At 37.9% G+C, this 19,916-nt stretch overlaps 1 protein-coding gene across 2 annotated transcripts in view; it reads left to right on the top strand.

Moving 5' to 3' along the window:
* The window catches only part of dock1 (dedicator of cytokinesis 1), a 204,575-nt gene that overhangs the window by 128,670 nt on the left and 55,989 nt on the right, over window positions 1-19,916 (top strand). For both annotated transcript variants that reach the window (XM_081601109.1, XM_081601110.1), the window contains exons 28-29: window positions 6,769-6,870; window positions 9,530-9,624. In XM_081601109.1, the coding sequence (XP_081457235.1) occupies window positions 6,769-6,870; window positions 9,530-9,624 (197 nt within the window). The remainder of the gene's footprint in view (window positions 1-6,768; window positions 6,871-9,529; window positions 9,625-19,916) is intronic.

Raw genomic sequence — 19,916 nt, 5'->3', positions numbered from 1 at the left:
TGCTTTCTTCTTGTAGGCAGAACTTTTTCTCCAGTCTCAAGTCTTCTGCAGCTGCTACCACATTTTTCTTATGGGATTTACCTGTATTTAGCGCAATCTATCTTAAATCTTTAAATGTATACTAATGGTGATCAAATAAGTACATTTCTATTACAAACAAAGTACCTGGTTTTCCTGTTTTTTTAAGAAAGTGGCATTTTATCCAATGCTTTGTCCTTTCTTGGTGCTAGCGTACCAAAAAGAAATATGGATTTCAGTTTTTGTCAAATTATTAGTAGAATACCACCTGCATACAAATTGTACAGGCAAAGAATAGAAAGGGATAGAAAAACAGCAGCCCTTGAGCACTTCTCACACTGACTTGTAAAATAGAGGCAGAGCTGACACATACAATACTCTGCACTTGGCCACTTGTGCATGATTCAGCAAACCCACTTGGCTCTGACATGAGGCCAACAGAAAGGCCGCGAGAGCCCTCTTTCCATTGAATTGAGTAGGGAACTTGTCAGAGGCCAGGTAAAACCATCCACATGCTGTTTGTTTTTTTTAGCAGCAGACATCTTTACTCGTTCTCATTTCCAAAGAGAAAACTCCAGTTTTTATCGATTCCTGATATCTTGCGTTGTACGGAAGCTCGGAGGGGCATTTCACACCTCCTTGGATGAAATCATTATGTTTACCTTAACAGAAACACGCACCTAAAGAAAACATGTTCAATTGAGCGAAGGCCATTTTTCCTTCTCAGCAAAGCTTGTATGCTCATCACCAAGCGAGATGGAAGTTACTCACCAATCCTATCAGAATGCCAGACAGAGTGGATTTACTGGAGCCTGAGGGGTTTGTGTGGGAAAATTGATGCACTCTAACATTTTTCACTAATTAAATAAAGCTATTGTTACAGAGAAATGTCCACATCAAGAGATTTACTGTGCTATAAATTCAACATAATACGTGGAAGTAGAATTTTTGTGTTTTTATGTTTGAGATCTCCAGCGGTTTCAGATCAAACCAAACAATATTTATTAATAAAGATGGTCAAATATTGACTTCAGTTGCTAATGGAAGAAATATGCACATCCCCACAATCTCCCTCTCCCAAAAACATATGAAATTAGGGGTAACCCTTCTTCTTTTATACATTTCCAGTGCGCATTCATTTATTTACACAACCGAAAGCTTCTTTCCGTTTTTTTTAAATATCACATCACACGTGTAAAGAATTCTGTCTGCACGTCATTTCCATTCGTAATCAGCCAGCTAAGTCATGTAGTGTCAGGCTGAGAGCAAAAATAGAATAGGTAAGTCATTTTGACTGCTGGTGGTCATCAAAACCTCTTTCTCTTTATTCTCTCTTCTCCCTTTGCTCGTACTCTCCTCTCCAGAGATGTGTGGCAGCTCAGGACGTGGCTCAATATAGACTGGCGTGCCATTTCCCCACTGGCTTAATTAAAGGCCTAAAACAATGATCAGCTAATGCAAAAGCCCTCCCCATCTTGTGCAAACATAATTTTTTCCCCCCCTTCGCTTCTGTCAGGTGCTGAAGTGAGATGAATTATAAGACAGACACAAGCCTGATGGCAGCTTGTGATGCGTCTGGCTTTGCCCTCTAATCACAGATTTTTCATTTCCACTGAAATTCTGTTTCATTTGCCCCCAAGCACAAGATGGATATTGAGTCTAGGTTTGGGAAATCTACAGCTCCTAGAACTGGTGATTGATATCAGGAGCAAAGTTTCCTTTATTTTCCGAAATAACAGTAGATGTTTTGCATCTTCATCGTAGCGGTATGTTAATAGGTTTTGTGACCCTCGAGTCTGATACACAGTGCCTACTTTATTGCTTGTGAATCAAACAAATTTTGACTTTTTTTTTTTTTTTTTTACCAAGAAGTTATTTGGGTTATTTCACAACTATAGGAAATGAACACAAACATTTTTGATTGCATGCACTTATTTTCGTATAATATCTCTGACAATACACAAAAATGATCTCTTCAGTTCTTTCCAGTCGGTTTTACTTAAAACACAGCACTGAGATTGTCTTAGATGACACACACCTTAACAGTGATTCAGCTGAAACGTTTGTTTTGGGTGTAGTTCACCATAAGATACTGATTGACGCTGTCAAAAGGTGTGAATCATATAATGCTAAATTGGTTCAGATCTCACTTGTAAGTCTGGGACGTCATTTGGCAAAGTTTGTATGTGTGAATAAAGATCACATGTGGGGTTCCTCAAGATTCTACTATTATCTTACGTAATCTGATGTCACAACTCCTCATCATATTTATGTTTCTAACACAAAACCCTTTTTTTCCCCCAATACAGTACTTCCACAAACTGTTACAGTTTCTTAGTCAGCGTCTATCCGTTGTCTCCGTCTCATGAAATAAGGTTGAGGTGGTAACAGGGCCAGGTGGGAAACCAAACATCTCTTTCCCTAGTGATACTGCTGCTCGCTCTGGTGAGTGCCAGGGCCTAAGTAGATATACACTGACTGGCCACTGCATTAGGTAGAGTACCACTTGTTGAAACAAGCAGTCACCTGCCACCCAATTGTAGCATTTAGAAAACCACTTGCTGAAGCTCAAACTGAACACCAGAATTGGGAAGACAGAGGATTTAAGTGACTTCAATCATGGCAATGTTGTCGGTGCCAATATGCTAATCTGAGCATTTCAGAAAATTAAGGTCAAAAATATTATTTTTGATTTAATGAGGATCATCCAATAAAAAAAGAAAGAGAAAATATCTCCTTTGAATGATGTCTTTTTGATGTCAAAGTGAAATGTGCAGACAGGTCCAAGATGACAAGGCAACATTAGCTCAAATGACATTTGACATCCAATATATCTGGAATACTCTCTAAATGCACAACAAATCAGCTACAATGGCTCACAGTTATCAAAACTGGCCAATAACAGATTGGAAAAATTTTGCAAATGTGTTACAAACTTGACATGAACAACATAAAGTCATAGATCCATCCTGTCTTGTATCAACAATTCAGGCTAGGGATAGTAGTATAATGGTGTGGAGGTTATATATCTTGATGGATGTTGGATCCTTTTTTACTCTTTATGTAATATAAATAATTTAATCTTGTGACATTCCTGGAAATTTGCATGTCATGTAGAAAAATGCTGGCCAGCTATGTGTGTACTTTGTGTTGCCCCCCCCCAAAAAAAAAAATTAAAAAACAAACACTGCTGAGTTTATTAGGCCTGACAGGATGTGCAAATACATTTTTTAGCTCAGTTCTCTCACATATCCTCATACATACATCAAAGAGGCAATTGATAGACTCCGGAAAGAGTGCGGAGGAATATTTTGTCCTATCTCCAAATCTTTTTTTTTTTCTTCTTCTTCTTCTTCCTCAAGAAGGCCTCATTTGACCTACCTTCCTTTAACACCCCCGTTTAAAATGAAAGAGTTGTCATGGTAACACTACTGGTGTCATTCCAGTGAGAAAAGTGGAGAGATGAGCCACAAGAGCTCTGGCTGGCCTTAGAGAGCTTCTGGTTTACTCCATACACAGCTTGTCACTTTAATAGACCTGCACAGACTGTGAGATGAGTGCAAAGATTATAACTTTACTAAACTGGGCAACTGTGAACTGGACCTAAATATTTCCATTTGCAGACAGATCTCACATCTTTTTCTTTCATTACCCCTAAGCAGCTTCTGTGGCATGTGTTTCTGTTTTTTATTTAGATCTAGAAGTGTACTTGCAAGATCCATCACCTCTATTTACTCCACCATCAGCTGATTACAGTTCCTTGAAATCTTGACTTTTTCATTCATTGCATTTTATGTAACAGAAGCAAAGTAACATTTGTTTCAACTTCTTTTGTAAAATAAACTCTGATAAGTGGCGGGCCAAAATATCCTGTTCCTTTTAATGGAGATACCCTAAATAAAACTGTCACCGAACAAGTAAAATCCACAAAAACTCGAGACCCCTACTAATGAAAGACATTTCAATAGTTCTAACATATATCCTAATTTTCCTTGAAATGCACAGTCAAAGCACAACAGCAGAAGCTGACATCTACAGAGTTAGGGATCACAACAGCCTACAAAGAGCTGAAACCGGCAAATCCTTTAAAAAGTATATAACTTCATATTTTGTAAGTTCTGACTAAGTATACCGTAGCACTAGTGCTGAAGCTGGCATCCACAGTCTTCCTTATCACCGCTTTTAGGAGTTCACCCAATCAGTGCCAAGGAAAATGAATGGCACTCCTGGATTGGTTGCTTTTGCAAACGTCAACCAATAGCGTGTCAAGTAGCATTGTGCCTCGGTGTTTAATCTTCCCAAGATGCATTTTCTTCAGCATGTTTTAGATGTGCTGTACAAAAAAAAAATCTGCAAATTGGTGAATCAGCAAATACTGAACCCCGACTAGGAGGGGGTCCACTGTAATGTACAACTGTTGTGGAAAAGCAACATTGCTCATAACCCCTGCTACACTATCCCTATGGTTAGATTTCTGTAGCAAAATTGTGCTCTGAGGATGCTTCCTTCCATAGACGATTGTCAGAGAGATGAAGCTAAACAAAGGATACTGTTAGTTTTCAGGAATAAAGTCACCTGTTCACAGCTGCAGGTACATCACTTCTCCTTTGGCTCTCTTGATTGAAAACTAGGAGTCAGCTTAAGGGGCTTACATTTTTGTGTGCTGCCTCGGAGCCTTTTTGCAAGTCCCATGCTAAGGCTTACAGCGTGTAAAGTTTGCTGAGGGCGTTTTATCTTGAGGATTCATTCACAGCTGAAGAGATGCCGCGAATGAGCAAATATGGGATACCCTCTGTCTTTTTTTTTTTTTTTGCCTGGCCGGGAGAGATCCTGCAGAAGGCTCCGAGCCGATTACTTCTGAAGATTGTTGCCTTCTTTGAAGCCCTTTGCTTCTTTTATTAATAAATTGACTGCCAAGCTTGCGTGTACACTGCTATTGCTGAAAAATCCAGCCGCCCTTGGTGACAGGGCTATTTGTGTGTATGGGAATGAATAGTTTGTTCTTCAGTTTGGAGAATAAAACTTTCCATTGTCCTCTTTTATATGCTTGCTTGAACAGTTGTCTTTGTGCTACTTTCAAATTCTTTCTTAGCTTTTAATGCTTAGGCTAACTGAGGCTTACAAGCCCTCACTGGTCAAAGAACCTCTCTACTCTTCACTTCACTGGAAAACATTTCTGTGTTTATTTCGCAGCACTCGCATGTTTCTGTGATGCATTACAGAAAGGGAAGTGAAGTGGTTCTTGCATTGTATGGCCCTAGGAAAAGTGAAGGAAAAAAACATAATGAGTTAATGCAGTTGGCTATTGTAAAGGTAGAACATTTAGTGTTTTATCAACATTATTCCATCAAGCAAGGATATAGTTTCTACTAGTTATAAGATCTGGAATGCAGATGTGTTGTAGTTACAGAAGAAACCGAAGTCTCCAGCAGAACCATTAAGCCACCGGGTTACATCGCTTGCATGATAAATTCACTGTCCACCCCCACTTTTATTATGATATCCTTTCTCCAGGTTTCCCCTAGGTATGGATTTGGTGAAGAACTAATTTCTTCAAAATGGCATAAGGTGCACTTGGCAATCGACTGACAACTTCGCTAGCCAATAGAGCAGAAACTACATTCAGATATTTATCAGGAACATCATAAAACACACAAAGAACAGAACATAAAATCCCCTACCAGAATATTTGGTCTGTCACACTGTTAGTATTATAGTTTTGGGGCTTGTTTTTTCTTCTTTTTTTGTCATTATTAATAAGTGCTTGCATGAATACTAGTGGTGGTTGATTAGCTAATTTAATCACCTCCTCTACATTTTCAAGGTTTATGCACGCACCTTTGTATACATAATAGAAATAGCTTCAGCATATTGCATCAAAGTCAGGAAATAGTTTTTAAAGTTTTTGAAGTTCAAGATCTTGTGGCACAAAACGACTAACTGTAGTGTTTTTCTTTTTGCTCTTCATGCGGGTCTTCTTAACTTTTTTTTTAGTTTTTGCAATATTGCTTCAGATGTTCCAGTTTACCTTAGACACTTTGAAGAACTGCTGTTTAACTTTAATCAGCACCCACATCTTGTTCCTGAAAAATGTCAGTAGCTCTTATTTAACTTTTTGTTAAAACGAGTTTCCATTTACTCCCACATCTTTTCTTATTTGCAAATATCACTTTGCTTGTTTTGTATTCCTGCTTCTCTTTCGCTCTTGATTTTTTATTTTTTTTTTTGTCTTGGTGGCTGATTATCTTGATTCTCTGAATAAATCTCTTGAGTAATTACCCTTGAATGTAATTTTCCTACACAGTGTCTCATCAGAAAACACTCTGCGTTGTTACATTAATGATCAGAGGAGCACTTACACTGTGAAGCAGTGACAAAACAGACAGACAGCATCAGCTCGTTTTCTATCGGCCAGCCGCACATTGACTTTTCTTTCGATTGGCTTCAAATTTACAGCTCGGACGGCAAACTGCAGCACTAAAAACAGAACTGTTGGGAGCTCACAGGCTTTACAATCAGTGAAGACAAAAGAGCGGAGGAGTGGAGGGCAGCAGGTTAATGAGATCACCCACTAGGTGAGGTCGCCCACCTCGTCAAACAGGGGAAGGCCGCGTCTGCTTCAGGAGTCGGATCCAATCAGCGGAGCTTGTCTGAAGCCATCAGAATCAGAGCCACAGACGAAGTCATTCTGCCCCGGTTCTTTGATTTAAACCCGATTGTTTATTGAATCCACTTCCTTCTCGTTTCCAGGGCAGCTTTGTGGCCTGCATGACTGCCATCCTGAGACAGATGGATGACTATCATTACGGTCATCTAATCAACACTTTTGGCAAGATAAGAAGTGACGTGGTGGTGAGTACATCGTAATATGTCTGCCCTTTTCTATAAGATGTTTCAGTCTGCATTAGGTCGTGATAATAAAAAACCTCATCTTCTTCTGTTGCTAAAAATTGGAAGGGTGATTATTGTGGATATTGCTCAATAGAATAGATTAATAAATATGTAATTTGGTAATTTAATTCATAAATAAATGTTTTCATATTTAGAAAAAAATTCATTTTGTTGCAGTTAAACAAATGAACATTGTCTTAGTCCTGGAAGAAAATTAGTTTTCCAGATGAAGAAAGAAGATAGGAAGCCTTAGCCGACCATAGTTCACCTTACCCTCTTTTGCTGAAAAACCTTTAGTAGGACACTTTTTGTCACCATCCACCAGTGTCTCATCAGTCTGAGGAAAGATCCCCAATCCGCTTTTACACGCGAGATGTTTTAAGAGTTCCTTGCATGAGGTAAACATCTCATTTCTCATTTATAAAACACTGCATATGTTCTATACTAAAAGTGCAAATACGCCCATATGCTAAAAAAAAATAATTCATGATTTATAGAACCGTTCTCACAGACACCAGAAAGCGATTTCTCCTTTATAGATCACAGCTGCACCGCCTTCTGTTCCACCTTCTGTTCCCCACCTCACCATATGTGTTGCCAGTTTCACCCACCGCCAAAAAAATAGCGTATGGGCCAGAGTTTGCGTGAGCAACTTCACGTTCTCTCGTCAAGTTTGTTTTTTCATAGACTACAGCCTTATAGGGAAGGTGACGTTTCAGGCCTCGTTCTGTTGCAGTCTAGTTCCATTGGAGCTTAAATGTTTTGACAAATGATGTCACATTTTCCTCAAGCACCCTCTGATACAAGGTAAAATTCTTTCAATGGAGCTGCAGCAAAAATCTCCAACCATGAAACTTCCAGCTCTATGTTTCACCATCTGCATGAGGTTCTCTTTCCTCAATGCTCTGTTTGGTTCCTCCAAAGCACGTTCTTTCTCATTGTACAGCCTTTGCAATTTAAATATCAACAATCTCTGTAGGTCCTGTGATAACAATTTAGCCTTTTTTAGAAATGTCTTTTAGCTTCTTAAGGTAAACCAGCCTGAACGGTTCGTTGCTACTGTGTTTGTACTTGTATCCTCTTCAAGTCGGTTATCTAGATAGTATAATGCCTTATTTTTGAGAGCTCTTTAAATTCTTTACCAAACTCACAAGTTGGTGTAACTTTGTTTCTGAAGGGCTCTGAGAACTGATCTCAGAATTGTTTGTTTTGCTTTCACTTATTTTTAAATTGTTTGGCAGCAGCTTTTCTTTTTTTTCTTTTTTTTTTTTTGTCATGATTTCGTGTCAGTGACTGTCTAGCCAGCAGTCTTCACCATGACTGTGTAGGCTACAGTACGGTCATAATATGTCATTTCTGTATTAAAAATCTCCTTATGATATTCAAATTTTCCAAGAAACTAGATTTTGTGTCATCATTAACTGTAAACCTTAATCATAGTGACTTGCAGAATTTAAATTATAAAACATGCAACTATACTATATGTGTATATATATCAATTTTTGAATTGAATTACTGGAGTAAATTGACTTTCTGAATTTTCTTATTTATTGAGAGGCATCTGTAAATTCTTGTCCTCCGTTTAGAGGTATGAAATTGAATTTCTTAAAGATCTTGCCTTCAGGGTCCTACATGAACAACAGAAACTGAGGAAAATGGATTACTTATTGCAGCCAGCATGTAGTGGGAGAGCAGGAATAAATCCCAATGATTTAGGTTTTCAGGCGTAAATAATCCTGCCCTTGGAGCGGCATTTCTCCAGTAGCTGTAGCCAGATTAGCGTTCTATTGCTCCTTCCCAATAAATAACAAAATCTGTCTGTCAGGAAATTGGGGAGATTATGGAGCAAGGATCAGATATCAGATTAGCTTCCCAGGTACATCTGTTGAAAATACAACATTCATGGAATTTACCTTACATGACTGCAGTAGTTGTTGTCCTTATTTCATTAAACTCATATTTGCTGACATCCTGATAGGTATCATTTTAATATAAATAACAAAGATATATGCTTTTTACATACCTGTAAACAAACTATCATAAACAGATAAAATAGTGTTTTCTGATATGTTTGAGACAGATTTCTGTTAAGGGGACATATTTAGACTCATTTCAGTAACCGGAATGACTTTGTTGTTCTGCGGTTTTTCTTCATATGCAAACTCACTTATTCACACAAATTCATTTAACTAGATAGGATAATTTAATGCCAGTAACCTCCATATTTATGTTGCTAGTTTTTAGACGCTGCTGTTAAGAAGAAATCTCCCTAAAACTGAGAGAGATTCTGTGACCAATTTCTGATCACTGATTTTGTAAAGCTATGACCCAATTTTAGCCAAACATAACTTCTCTTTCAGAGTAATTTATAGCACAACAACTTAAACTTGTTTTTTTTTTATTTAGTCATGTTACATCAACAAACTTAAAAAAGAAAATGCTTCAAAGTCTATCAGTGTGGAAACGTTTAGTGGCCTAAACAAAGAGATGTATAAGTCTTTAGAATTTTGTAATATGCCTTCATAAAATAGAACGTTAATAAAGACCTTTTCATAGTGCTCTTATATACGAGGTCAGACGAATAACTGTTCTCATTTTGGCAACTTTCTCTCTCCCACAGGATTTCCTTATGGAAACATTTATTATGTTTAAAAATCTCATCGGGAAAAACGTCTACCCCTCGGACTGGATCATAATGAACATGATGCAAAACAAGTAAGTGAAATTTTGCTGAATTAACACGCACTCCAAACACAAACACGGAAAAGTAAAGCAGCTTGAAAACGTCCATCTCTGTTGTTGCTAAGGAACGGCAGTGGGGAGCGGGTGAGATTTTTCATTTTTTTTTCCAAAAATGTTTTTCTCTCCATGCAAATATCGGCACAAGGCCTCAGCAGTGTAGCAATCAGATGAGCAGTCAGCGCAGCCTCAAACAAATGCATGAATTATAAATGCTTTGGAGTATGCTGTCTGCTAATCTCCAAATTTAGTCTCAGCATCTCTTTACTTTGCTGCTTGTTGTGCCACAGCAGCTTTCTGTTTTATTAATGTTGCCTTGCTTGAGTTTTTTTTTTTTTTTTTTTTAAAGTAAAAAAGATTAAATACATGTTTTAGTTCAGGAGTTTAGTCAAGAGCTTTTCGTTGTGCATATGCCACCTGAAAATATTTCCTTTTCATAAGTGACTTTTGCAGTAACAGAACCTGTTGTGATGCACTGTTAGGGGTTGACACATCAGAAATTGACTGTGAAAACCCGAAGTCGTTATATTTCTTATCTACAAGCATCTGAGTCAAGGTCGATTTCTTGTCGTCTCTGTGAAAATTCCAGATAGGATGAAGACATATCTGCCTTTTAAGATTTTTACTTTCCTTACTACTTCTTTTGTTCTCATGAAAAGACTTGAAAAACATCAGAAGACTTGCTGTGTTTTTTAATACTCCCTTAATTCTGCCTCCCTGCTGCTGTTCAAGTTGTCTATATATTGTTAAAGGACTTCAGTCGTTTGTCTCTCACAAGGTCTTCTTAAGATGTTTGAATGGAAGAGCACTCGCAGAGTTTATTCAGGATGGATGGCCGGACAGTAAGATGGACACTCACAATGATGAATGTTGGGACGGATAGAAGCTTGGATGGATCGAGGGATGGATGAAAGCATAGACAAAAAAAATCCACCAAAGTGGGTAGAATCAATAAACTTATTCTCTTCTCGCTGTACAGTATTTGGCGTCTTTTCAAACCCCCTTATTGATTATTTAAAAATAAAAAAAAAAAGCAATTAGTGGCAAATCCAGTGACTTTTTTGCTTTTGAAGACCTTTATGGCAACATGTAAACCCCTTCCATTTCTTAAAGACTTCAATCTATCTTGCACTGTCTTCCTGCAGCATACCACCGCCAGCAGTCAAAGCAGAAGAGAACTCATTCCACTCCATGTCCACATTGCTAATGAATCATTTTTGTGCAAAGCTAAGAAATTTTAAAGAGCCATCCTGGCAACATTCATTATTCCAAGCCTTGACTGGGTGTGGTTTTATACCAGAGTGCTTGGACACAAACCAAGCTGTATTGTTGTAACCAATAGGGAAATTCAATCTCAGTAGCCACCGCTCAACCCAAGGAGGCCAGCACTGAGATGATTTTAGGAAAATTACAGAATCAGAACACAAAAACATAAAGACAACACCCTTAAAAATCCTTAAGGTTTCAAAAAAAACCTTTTTACCATGTTAGCAAAGAGAACCAATTATGTATGAATGCTTAACATTGAGTTCTGTTTGTGTAAGATTTTTATTTTCTTCTTGCTTGTGTGGAAAAACAAGCTGTCAAACTTTGAATCTGACAGTACATGAACCTGTCTGTATACTACAGGTACTGGCTGTGGGATAAAACTGCAAAGCCTGTTTGTGAACCCTGCCCACATGCATCTGCAGGATATGGTAGAACGACTGCACCTCTGGCTGCTTAACAATCTGAGTGTCTCCTGGTAAACTGGGGTCAAACGTTTGTTTTAAACGGCACTTGCGTTGGTCAGAATTTGTTTTTGCGGGTGTGGAAACCAGCTATTTGCAGCAGGTGCTGTGCTTATTATGCTGGCCTCTATTTGACTCTGAGCAGTTTTCAGCCTCTTCCTATTCCTGCCAAAAGCATCATCTCCAGCTATGGCATTTGACTACAGATTGCATTGCTAGATTTAGATTATATCGCTTTTATTCATCCAGTTGATTGCTGCATGCCGTATTCTTTTCTAAGACAGTCAGTATTTGCTGCCTGTGTCACAAAGCAAGAAACGTTGATGTGTTTTGCGCCCAGTTCCCTTCCGGTGAGCAGTGACATCTGTTTTCATGTTAGCGAACAAGGGAGGCCTTACTGACCTTTCCTTAACCTCACACTCAACATTTCAACATGACTCATTTAGCATTTAACATTAAAAAAAAGCTCATTTAACAACTCATGAGCTGATGTAATCCTGTGATTAAGCCAGATTGATGACACCACTGAGGTGCCATCAGGTTTTTTTAAGCTGCTGCTTTGTACCGTGGTGCATAAAGAGTTTTATTTTTGACGCCGACTTGAGACCGGTGTGTCATCCCCTTTGCCTCAGCAGACTCTTTGTCAGCTAAACCTTTGTACGCTTGTGCATTCGTGACAGGCAGCCAAAAGATTAATTCAGCATTCGAGCTTGTGCATTCTGTCACTTGCTTGAGGTAAATTGTTATTTATTTCAATGAAAAACAAGTCTGTCAAAGCCTGACTCATCTCACCTTCTTTATACTTGAGCTTGTTGAAATACTTCAAGTGCAAGCTTCATGACAAATTAGCAAAACTCCTCCATTTGTTGCCATCCACCTGAGAGTGTTTGATTGGATGTGTTGCTGCCTCCTCGCAGAGCAAGGTGACACAATGCTTCATTCCATGACAGCGCAATTAATGTTTTGCAAAACCTTTTTTTTCCTTTTTCCTTTTAATTGCCTTAAGCAAATACTGAAGTTGGACCTAGGTCACAGTAGCATATCAAGTCTTGATTAGAGCTGGGCATTGTTAGGAAACTTGCTGTTCAATTCGATTTTAATTCAGTATTGCTGCCAATTCTTCAGTATTGACTTAATATTAAGTTGTTTGGAAATAAATAATTGGATTACCTATGAATGACTTTATGCATTACTTTTTTTCTAATATTTCCGGCCCATATAAACAGCCATGATGGTATGCATTACTTTAACAGTGTCTGCATTAACATTTTTATCTCAAAATTAAAACGGTAGCACAATAACACTTGTTTTAAATACAAATATTGTATTAAAATTGAAGTAAAGTGTATGTAAACATAAAAAAGTATCCTTTACTTGTAGAAACTGAGATAATTCATCTACTAAGGCTACTGTTGCAACGTGCAGGCGAAGCACATGCAGATTAGCGTAGTCACTGTTTTCAATGAAGATCTTTGAGCATATGCATCTAACACTAGTACACCAATATTCACTTTTCACATTTCACTTAATAGGACTGTTATGGTATTTGATCTTGTCTTTAGTTGTAACATCTACTGTAGAAAGAGCTTCATGACATGCTGGAATGCTCTTCAGGCTTCTTCCTGGGTGTCTTGATTGTGATGAACTCATGTCACGTTGAGCTCAGCGATTTGAAACTCCTACTGTCAGCAGATGGCTTCTGTATGTCCCCACATTGTGGTAGCACCACTAATGAGATGGGCTTAACCTCCTACTCTTTCTCCGGCCATCAGTTCCTACTTTCCTCCGGGTAGCAAACGGATTTATGGGCTCTAATTGCCCCGGTGACAGCAGCATCAGCGGGGTCAGCCACAGACTGTCGTTTACCACTGCGCCAACTGGCCACGACTTGAGAGTTTTGATTAATTGGCAATGGAGAGCGTCTCACATGTGTTCTCTGAAGCAACATGAAACACATTTGCTTGTTTTGATCATTTTATTGAATGTCTCTAATGTGGTTACTTCTGATGCGTCAGTCAGATTTTGTGTTTTATGTCACTCCCTTTTTGACAAACAGCAGTGCTAAATACAATGCTTCATTAACTGATTATTTTTAAAAAAAAAAAATGTGATCCTTCTTGCATTCACAGACAAATAATCAGAGTGTAATTGGGACCTGCATTGCAGTGCATAGGAGAGCATTGAAATGCCTGGTAAGACACCATGCCAGTGATGCCCCACATGCTACTGACAGCATTTAGGCTAACATTAGCATTCTGGCTAATTTTAGCTTATACACTAAGCTAAAATAACATGAAGTCCATGTTACTCAACATGCTTATGACTCTCTACATGCTATTGAGGACATTGTAGCTTACCTTATGCTACAATGCTAATTTTTAGCATCAGACTCCTGGGTTCCAACCGACGGGCACACTTTGGCAGGCCCCAGTTTAAATTTCTTCAGAAATGTTCTAGTTAGTGATATGTAATGTGTTCTCCCACTCTGACTGCATTACACTTTAGCCTGTCATCAACGTCTAAAAGCTATTTAATTACTCAGGTAAATTACTGATTCATAAGAAAATTTTAAAGTTCCAGTTCAGTTTAACATTATGAAAGTTATGTGGTCGAAGGAAATGTGTGAAGTAAGAAATGGGAACGAAGAAGCTTTTTAACTCTGATATGCATTCCATCATCCTCTTCCTCTGGAGGAAGCTGATGTTTTATAAAACTGGGTGGCTGCCATTCAGACTTTCCTAAATAAGTAAAGACTCATGGAGGATCAGGAGGGCAGATCTGCAAGGCAAAAAAAACCAAAACGTACAGGTAGTCAGTTTGAATAAAGTTATTTAATTTGTAAAGCTGTATGTTAATAACCTAGCATATAAAAACTTTTAACAACAATGTCCCTTGTTATATATCTGACTTTTGTAAGATTTGTATAATTGAAAATACTATTTGAAAAATGTATCTTACATGTGCCATGTAAGATAGATGTAAGTGGTCCCACTTTTTATATAAACACAGCTAAAAAACACACACACACTTTGGCACACATTGCATCTACTTTGAAAAAGTCGATGCTACCAAAATGCCTACCTTATTTCTCTGTTAAGATTGAGCTGGTTAAACACATTTTGTTTGCCTATGTATGGTTCCTTCACTGAGGTAAAAGTGTAAACTGCACAAGTAAATATCTGGAATGGTAATGCACTAAACAATGTATTAGTCTGTATGGGCGTTTGTCCCGTTTTTAACCCCCTTCCTATGCTGAACTTAATCGGTTCAGCAGTTATACACATCATCTCCTACTTGTTATTTCCTCTTTTTTTATCATTGTAAACCAAGTAAAAGTGACATTTATTTTCCCAAATTACATCCAATTACCTCCATTTTGGTTACAATGGCCTGAAGCACTGTAATCGACAGAGCTCATTGACATAATGATAACAGTGGTCTTAATAAAAGGCTGACATAAAGACACTGGTGCATGTAATCCATCATAGCAGTGTTGACTTAATTGCATAGAGTCTAAGCTTAGAGTTTCCATTTGGTCTTTAAAAGTTTAGAAAAACATAGACTTTTTAAACCAGAAAAATCCCACTATACAAATGAAGTTATACTTGAGGAGATAAAAATACAATCACCTTTATAAGTGTGAATATTTAAAGTAAAATATAAATGATGTTATTGTGTGATTCATTTCAGTATAGTTTGGTGAGATATGCCTAGCACAAACTCTTACAGCTTAATTAGGTACATGTGCAACTCCGTCAGGTTCTCCAAAACGTAACAGCTGGGAAAATGTTACTTGGTCTCGGTTTCACCTCCAACATTTAGAAGGTGGGAAAACATGAACGCACAAACACTTCTGTATAGTCAACGTTCAGGCTATCAGTGGTAACATAATGGCATGGGACTATTTTCCTGGCACTCTTTGGGTCCCTTAGTACCAGCTGATTCTTCTTTAATGGATACGGCCTACCTGAGCATTGTTCCTCAGTATTTCTATTCATTGTAACTTTTTCATGTACCTGCAGTTTGAACATAAATCCTCCGTTGAACCCGTTATCTCATTTAGATCACCACTGTCAAATTGAAAGGTCCCGTTTCATGACTCTGCGCATCTGATTTGCTTTTAATTTGGAATTCAAATAAGTATCGATGCTCACAGCAATCAGCTGTGATTAAAAGGTCTGCCGTGCCATGAAGATTAGCCTTCTGTTATTCTAAAACCCTACATTGCAGTCTCATAATTGTGTTAAGGATCCAAGCTGTTTCACTCTATAAAATTTAGTTATATCTTTATTAAATGACTTTGTGAGAAAGGGGATTTCATTTTTTCCTTCTCATCACTCAGATGGGTCTGTGTGCAAAAAGTATACCCCCCCCCCAACCCCTCCTCTTCTGTTATAACTTGTGTATGCATTATGAAAAGACAAAATGTTAAAGGTTTAACCGAATGGATTTTGTTTTAATTGCTTCGTTAATATTGAAGCACGTAGCACCATTTCATTAAATGTTTGACATGAACTTTGCCACAAACGGCAAACTCCAGTGCAGAAGGTGAACTCCCTTAGCCCAAAGTGCAAGTAGTTCTGCCTAAGCCTGTTTGTTCCCTCATTAGTAACCCATTCACTTCTTCACACATTTTTCTGAAATGGGAAGCAGCTTCTTTTCATTACAACAGCTGCTATGTCAGTAATTTTAGGCAGCCAGAATGTAACTTTGAGGAACTCTGACATTTGCATCAGACAGCAGGCTGCCAAGTTTGAGAGGACCGCAACCTTTTCTCACAATATTTGCAAAACCGACAGACCAACTGGCCTGCAGGTTCAAACTGTAGTTAGTCACTTTTTTATCTACTTCCATCATAAGGTCTGAATTTCAACATCTCCTAGACTTGTGTTTTAAAAAAAAAAACTGGTGGTTCTAGTAGATTTAGTTTGTAAAACTGCTTCAATAGAGCAGTATCACTTCAGCTTCAAAACCTGGTTTTACCATTATAGCAATGCTGATGTTTATTTAAGCCAGTCGTCCCCAACCTACGGCCCGCGGGCCGGATCCGGCCCGCCGCCACGTTTGGTCCGGCCCCCTGAACAATGCCAGAGAGCATTCAGATTTTTTTTCATATATTGTATTTTCCGGTTTATATGGGGATTTTTCTTCAACCACCAGGGGGCTCTTTAGCAGGAAGTGTGTCCTGTAAACTGTGGATGTTTTGTTTAGTATGGCGCATTGCTGCCATCTGTTGGACTTTTAAGCAACTGCTTGACTTTTCTGTTATTTAATCAGTACAGTTGGTAGCGGTAGAGCAGATAAACACATGTTTGTTATGAACGCCTCATTCCAGGTTTCCCTCAATGGAATATATTCTAGTCAGTCCCAGTGACCGTTTCACGGTTTTTGCCCATGTGCTTTCTAGGTAAAAATCAATCAAGAAACGCGTCATGTCCCCCCTCCCGTCAACAATTTCCGGCAGCGCAGGTCATAAACGTGTAACACTTTTTTTGTTACAAACTGACTCCGGCCCCCCACCAGAGAAGGGAAAAGTTATGTGGCCCTCACAGGAAAAAGTTTGGGAACCACTGATTTAAACAATGATAGAGTGGATGGCATTGTATTACAATAGTAGCATTAAGATGTGAGATCATTAAATATTTCAACATTTCAATGATATACTAAAGTTGAAAGACCAAGGTATCATCAAACGTTTGGATCCTAGAATTTCATTATTGTCGAAGATGTGAAAAAAATAATATGCGGATTTGACTAATAAATGCAAACACAATCAAACTTGAAGTATTTTGTTGAATTTGTAAATGTAACTGAATGGTTTTTATATATATTTATACATATATACAACAATAATAATAATCTTTAATTAAAGATTATTTTTTGTTTATTTTCATCCAAACACATGGTTATTCTTAAAATGTGTTCTATATGCTAAAATAGATTGAAGCTTTTGAAGCAAAAATAGATTGCTTCAAAGATGGTATTTTGAAGAGATTGAAGAGATGGTACGCTCTTCCTCTGTGTAAATATAAAGGTCTAGCATATGATTGCAGTATGTTGACTCACCCCAGTGATATTTCTGAGTCATTAAAGTTCCCTTTATATATGTGCAGGAATGTTATTTAGAGTAAATTCTCAAAACGAATCTGAAAAAAAAAACAAGACATAGTTTTAATTGTATTAAAACTCTCATAGCCATGGCCAAAATGTCTTCAAATGTGTCCCCAGAAAGGTCAGTCTTAATATTTGATCAGGTGTCTAAAATAAAGTTAATCTAATTGAATTAAATGCTCTGATAACGAAGGTTTTTGACCTTGCACTATCTCTCAGCATTGCCAGACATGCCAGCTATTCAGCAATAGTATGCAAATGGGTCACGATGATTATCGGTGATGCTTGCTGAACTCAATTAGCAAGTATGATTGGGTGATAACTTTTTATTAGCATAAAGCTTAGGTGCAGATCATATGACAGCTCAGAGCTTTGTACCAGAACAGAAAGTCAACTTATTTAAATAATCTAAAAAAAATTGATGTAAAATCAAATCGTCTGTCCTGTGTACGGATGTAAACTTACACACACCCATCAGCCCATGCTAATTGGATGATTTTCCTGTCACTGATGGTTTGATCAAGCATATTTATTATAATGATGGCCTATGTGTGCTGACTGAAAATGACTGCAGTTGGGTAGGAGGTGCTGCTATGCTTTTGCTCAGCCTAATTAAAAAAAGTTAGTTATGTTTTTGTCTCTCTAAGCAGAAGTTAATGAAGTCTGTTGTTTTGTTGAGATAATTAGAGATACCTTGGTTTCATGAAGCTGAAGAACCAAGAAAAAAAATCCAAAAACTAACAATTACTAGGGTGACACATTTGGGTCTTCCCCAAAAACCCTTTATGTGTTAATCACTTTCATTTCTGTAGCTTAAGTTTTTGTGGAAAAAAATTATTCTCTTGTAATAGACTTGGGCTGGGGTACGGTTTCTACTCTGATTAAGTCATGACCAGATTGACAATTTGTAATGTTAGTAGAAGAGGTTTGCTAGTGTAGGCCAAACGCCCTGAAACCAAAAAAAACTTGCACTGTCATAACATCTCGCAAAATGAAGGTTAAACTGTAGAAAAGGCATGAGACAAAGTTTTAATTTTCTTCCAATTTTCTCTTTTGGAAAACATTTTGTACCTTGAAACATCTTACCTTTAGTTGGTACTTTAGAGAAATAACTGATTTTTCATCCTTTCTCCCTTTTTGTCTTTAGCAATTGACTTTGTCTCAGTAGTATGGAGACTAGGCATTGCAGGTTTTGTGAGATAAACGCTACTTGGTAGTGGGATTTGGAAGAAATGCAAGTTTAATGTACCTCGGTACAAAATATAATCTACACTTAATGTTCATTGTGCTGATACGGTGTAGTCTCACTCATGTTGCTAGTTGTTTGCACGGACTGTCCCCTAAAGTTGTTAGACTGTAGGGTTCTGTATTATTTTATAATTTATTCCTTTTAACCTGAATATACTCTAAGCTTTTATTAGTATTACATTTCCGTAGGGACCACGACTTGCAAATTTTTCACACTCTTAGACCCACGTTAAAAATTATATATTGTAAGGTTTTAGAAGAAGGACCTAAATTCCTTTAATCTTGTTTGAAATGGCCCTACAGTAAAGTCTGCGCAAAGTTCACCGCAAGGGAGAGTGTATTCTATTTTCATCTACCTCATTAAGTTTTTCACAGTAATTAATGGCAGGATGTGCTCACAGAGGAGCTGTCCCGTCTGTTAAAGCACATGATATGTCTGCAAGCGGAGGGACTGACTGACTGCTGGTTTCAAATGGGCCTTTTACTTGACATATTTTACATTAACATTTGCGAGGAACACTTTTAAGCTTATTTGTGGGAAAACGTCCACTATTTGTGTATGGACGGTAAAGATCAGTTGTGTAGAAGAGGACAGGAAATTTTCATCATGCCGCATCAGAGATCAGTTAGGAATGAAACTGTGAGGGTTTGTTTCTTACTAAGAGGGGAGATCAGAAGCAGAAGAAAAAAAAGAAGTTGATTACGGTAGACTTTTGCATGTTGAGTCATATTTTGCCAGAAGCTGTGAGGAGCATTGATGTAGCTGTTATCCTGACTGTGTGACCCAGAAGTTAAATCTGCATGCAGCACTGCTAACACCTCGAGAAATTCCGACTACTGATGATTATTACAATTAATCACTAATAGTAAGACCATGTATGATTTATGTATTTTCAGTAAAAGTGTTTCAGTAATGCAAACTTGCAGTTCCAGTATTCATCTTTAATTATTCTATTCTACATACATAGGAACTTTGGGGGTGTACTTCCAATGACAGGAGAATCCGTATCATTGGTCCTTCCTTTAATCCACTCTTTTATCTTGGGCACAGTTACAGACAGAGCATTGGTTGAACTCCAGTTGGTTTTCTGGTGTAGCTTTCTTAGGGTGAGGTGATTTGAGAAATCAGCAAGTAGGTTTTTGCAGCTGGGGTTTATGGGTGGATTTTTGTTTCTTTGG

This window comes from Poecilia reticulata, chromosome 19 (assembly GCF_904066995.2).
Source record: "Poecilia reticulata chromosome 19, P_reticulata-male-v2, whole genome shotgun sequence".
Classification (NCBI taxonomy): domain Eukaryota; kingdom Metazoa; phylum Chordata; class Actinopteri; order Cyprinodontiformes; family Poeciliidae; genus Poecilia; species Poecilia reticulata.
The sequence above is the reverse complement of the archived record's forward strand: the minus strand, read 5'-3'. Positions and strand labels throughout refer to the sequence as shown.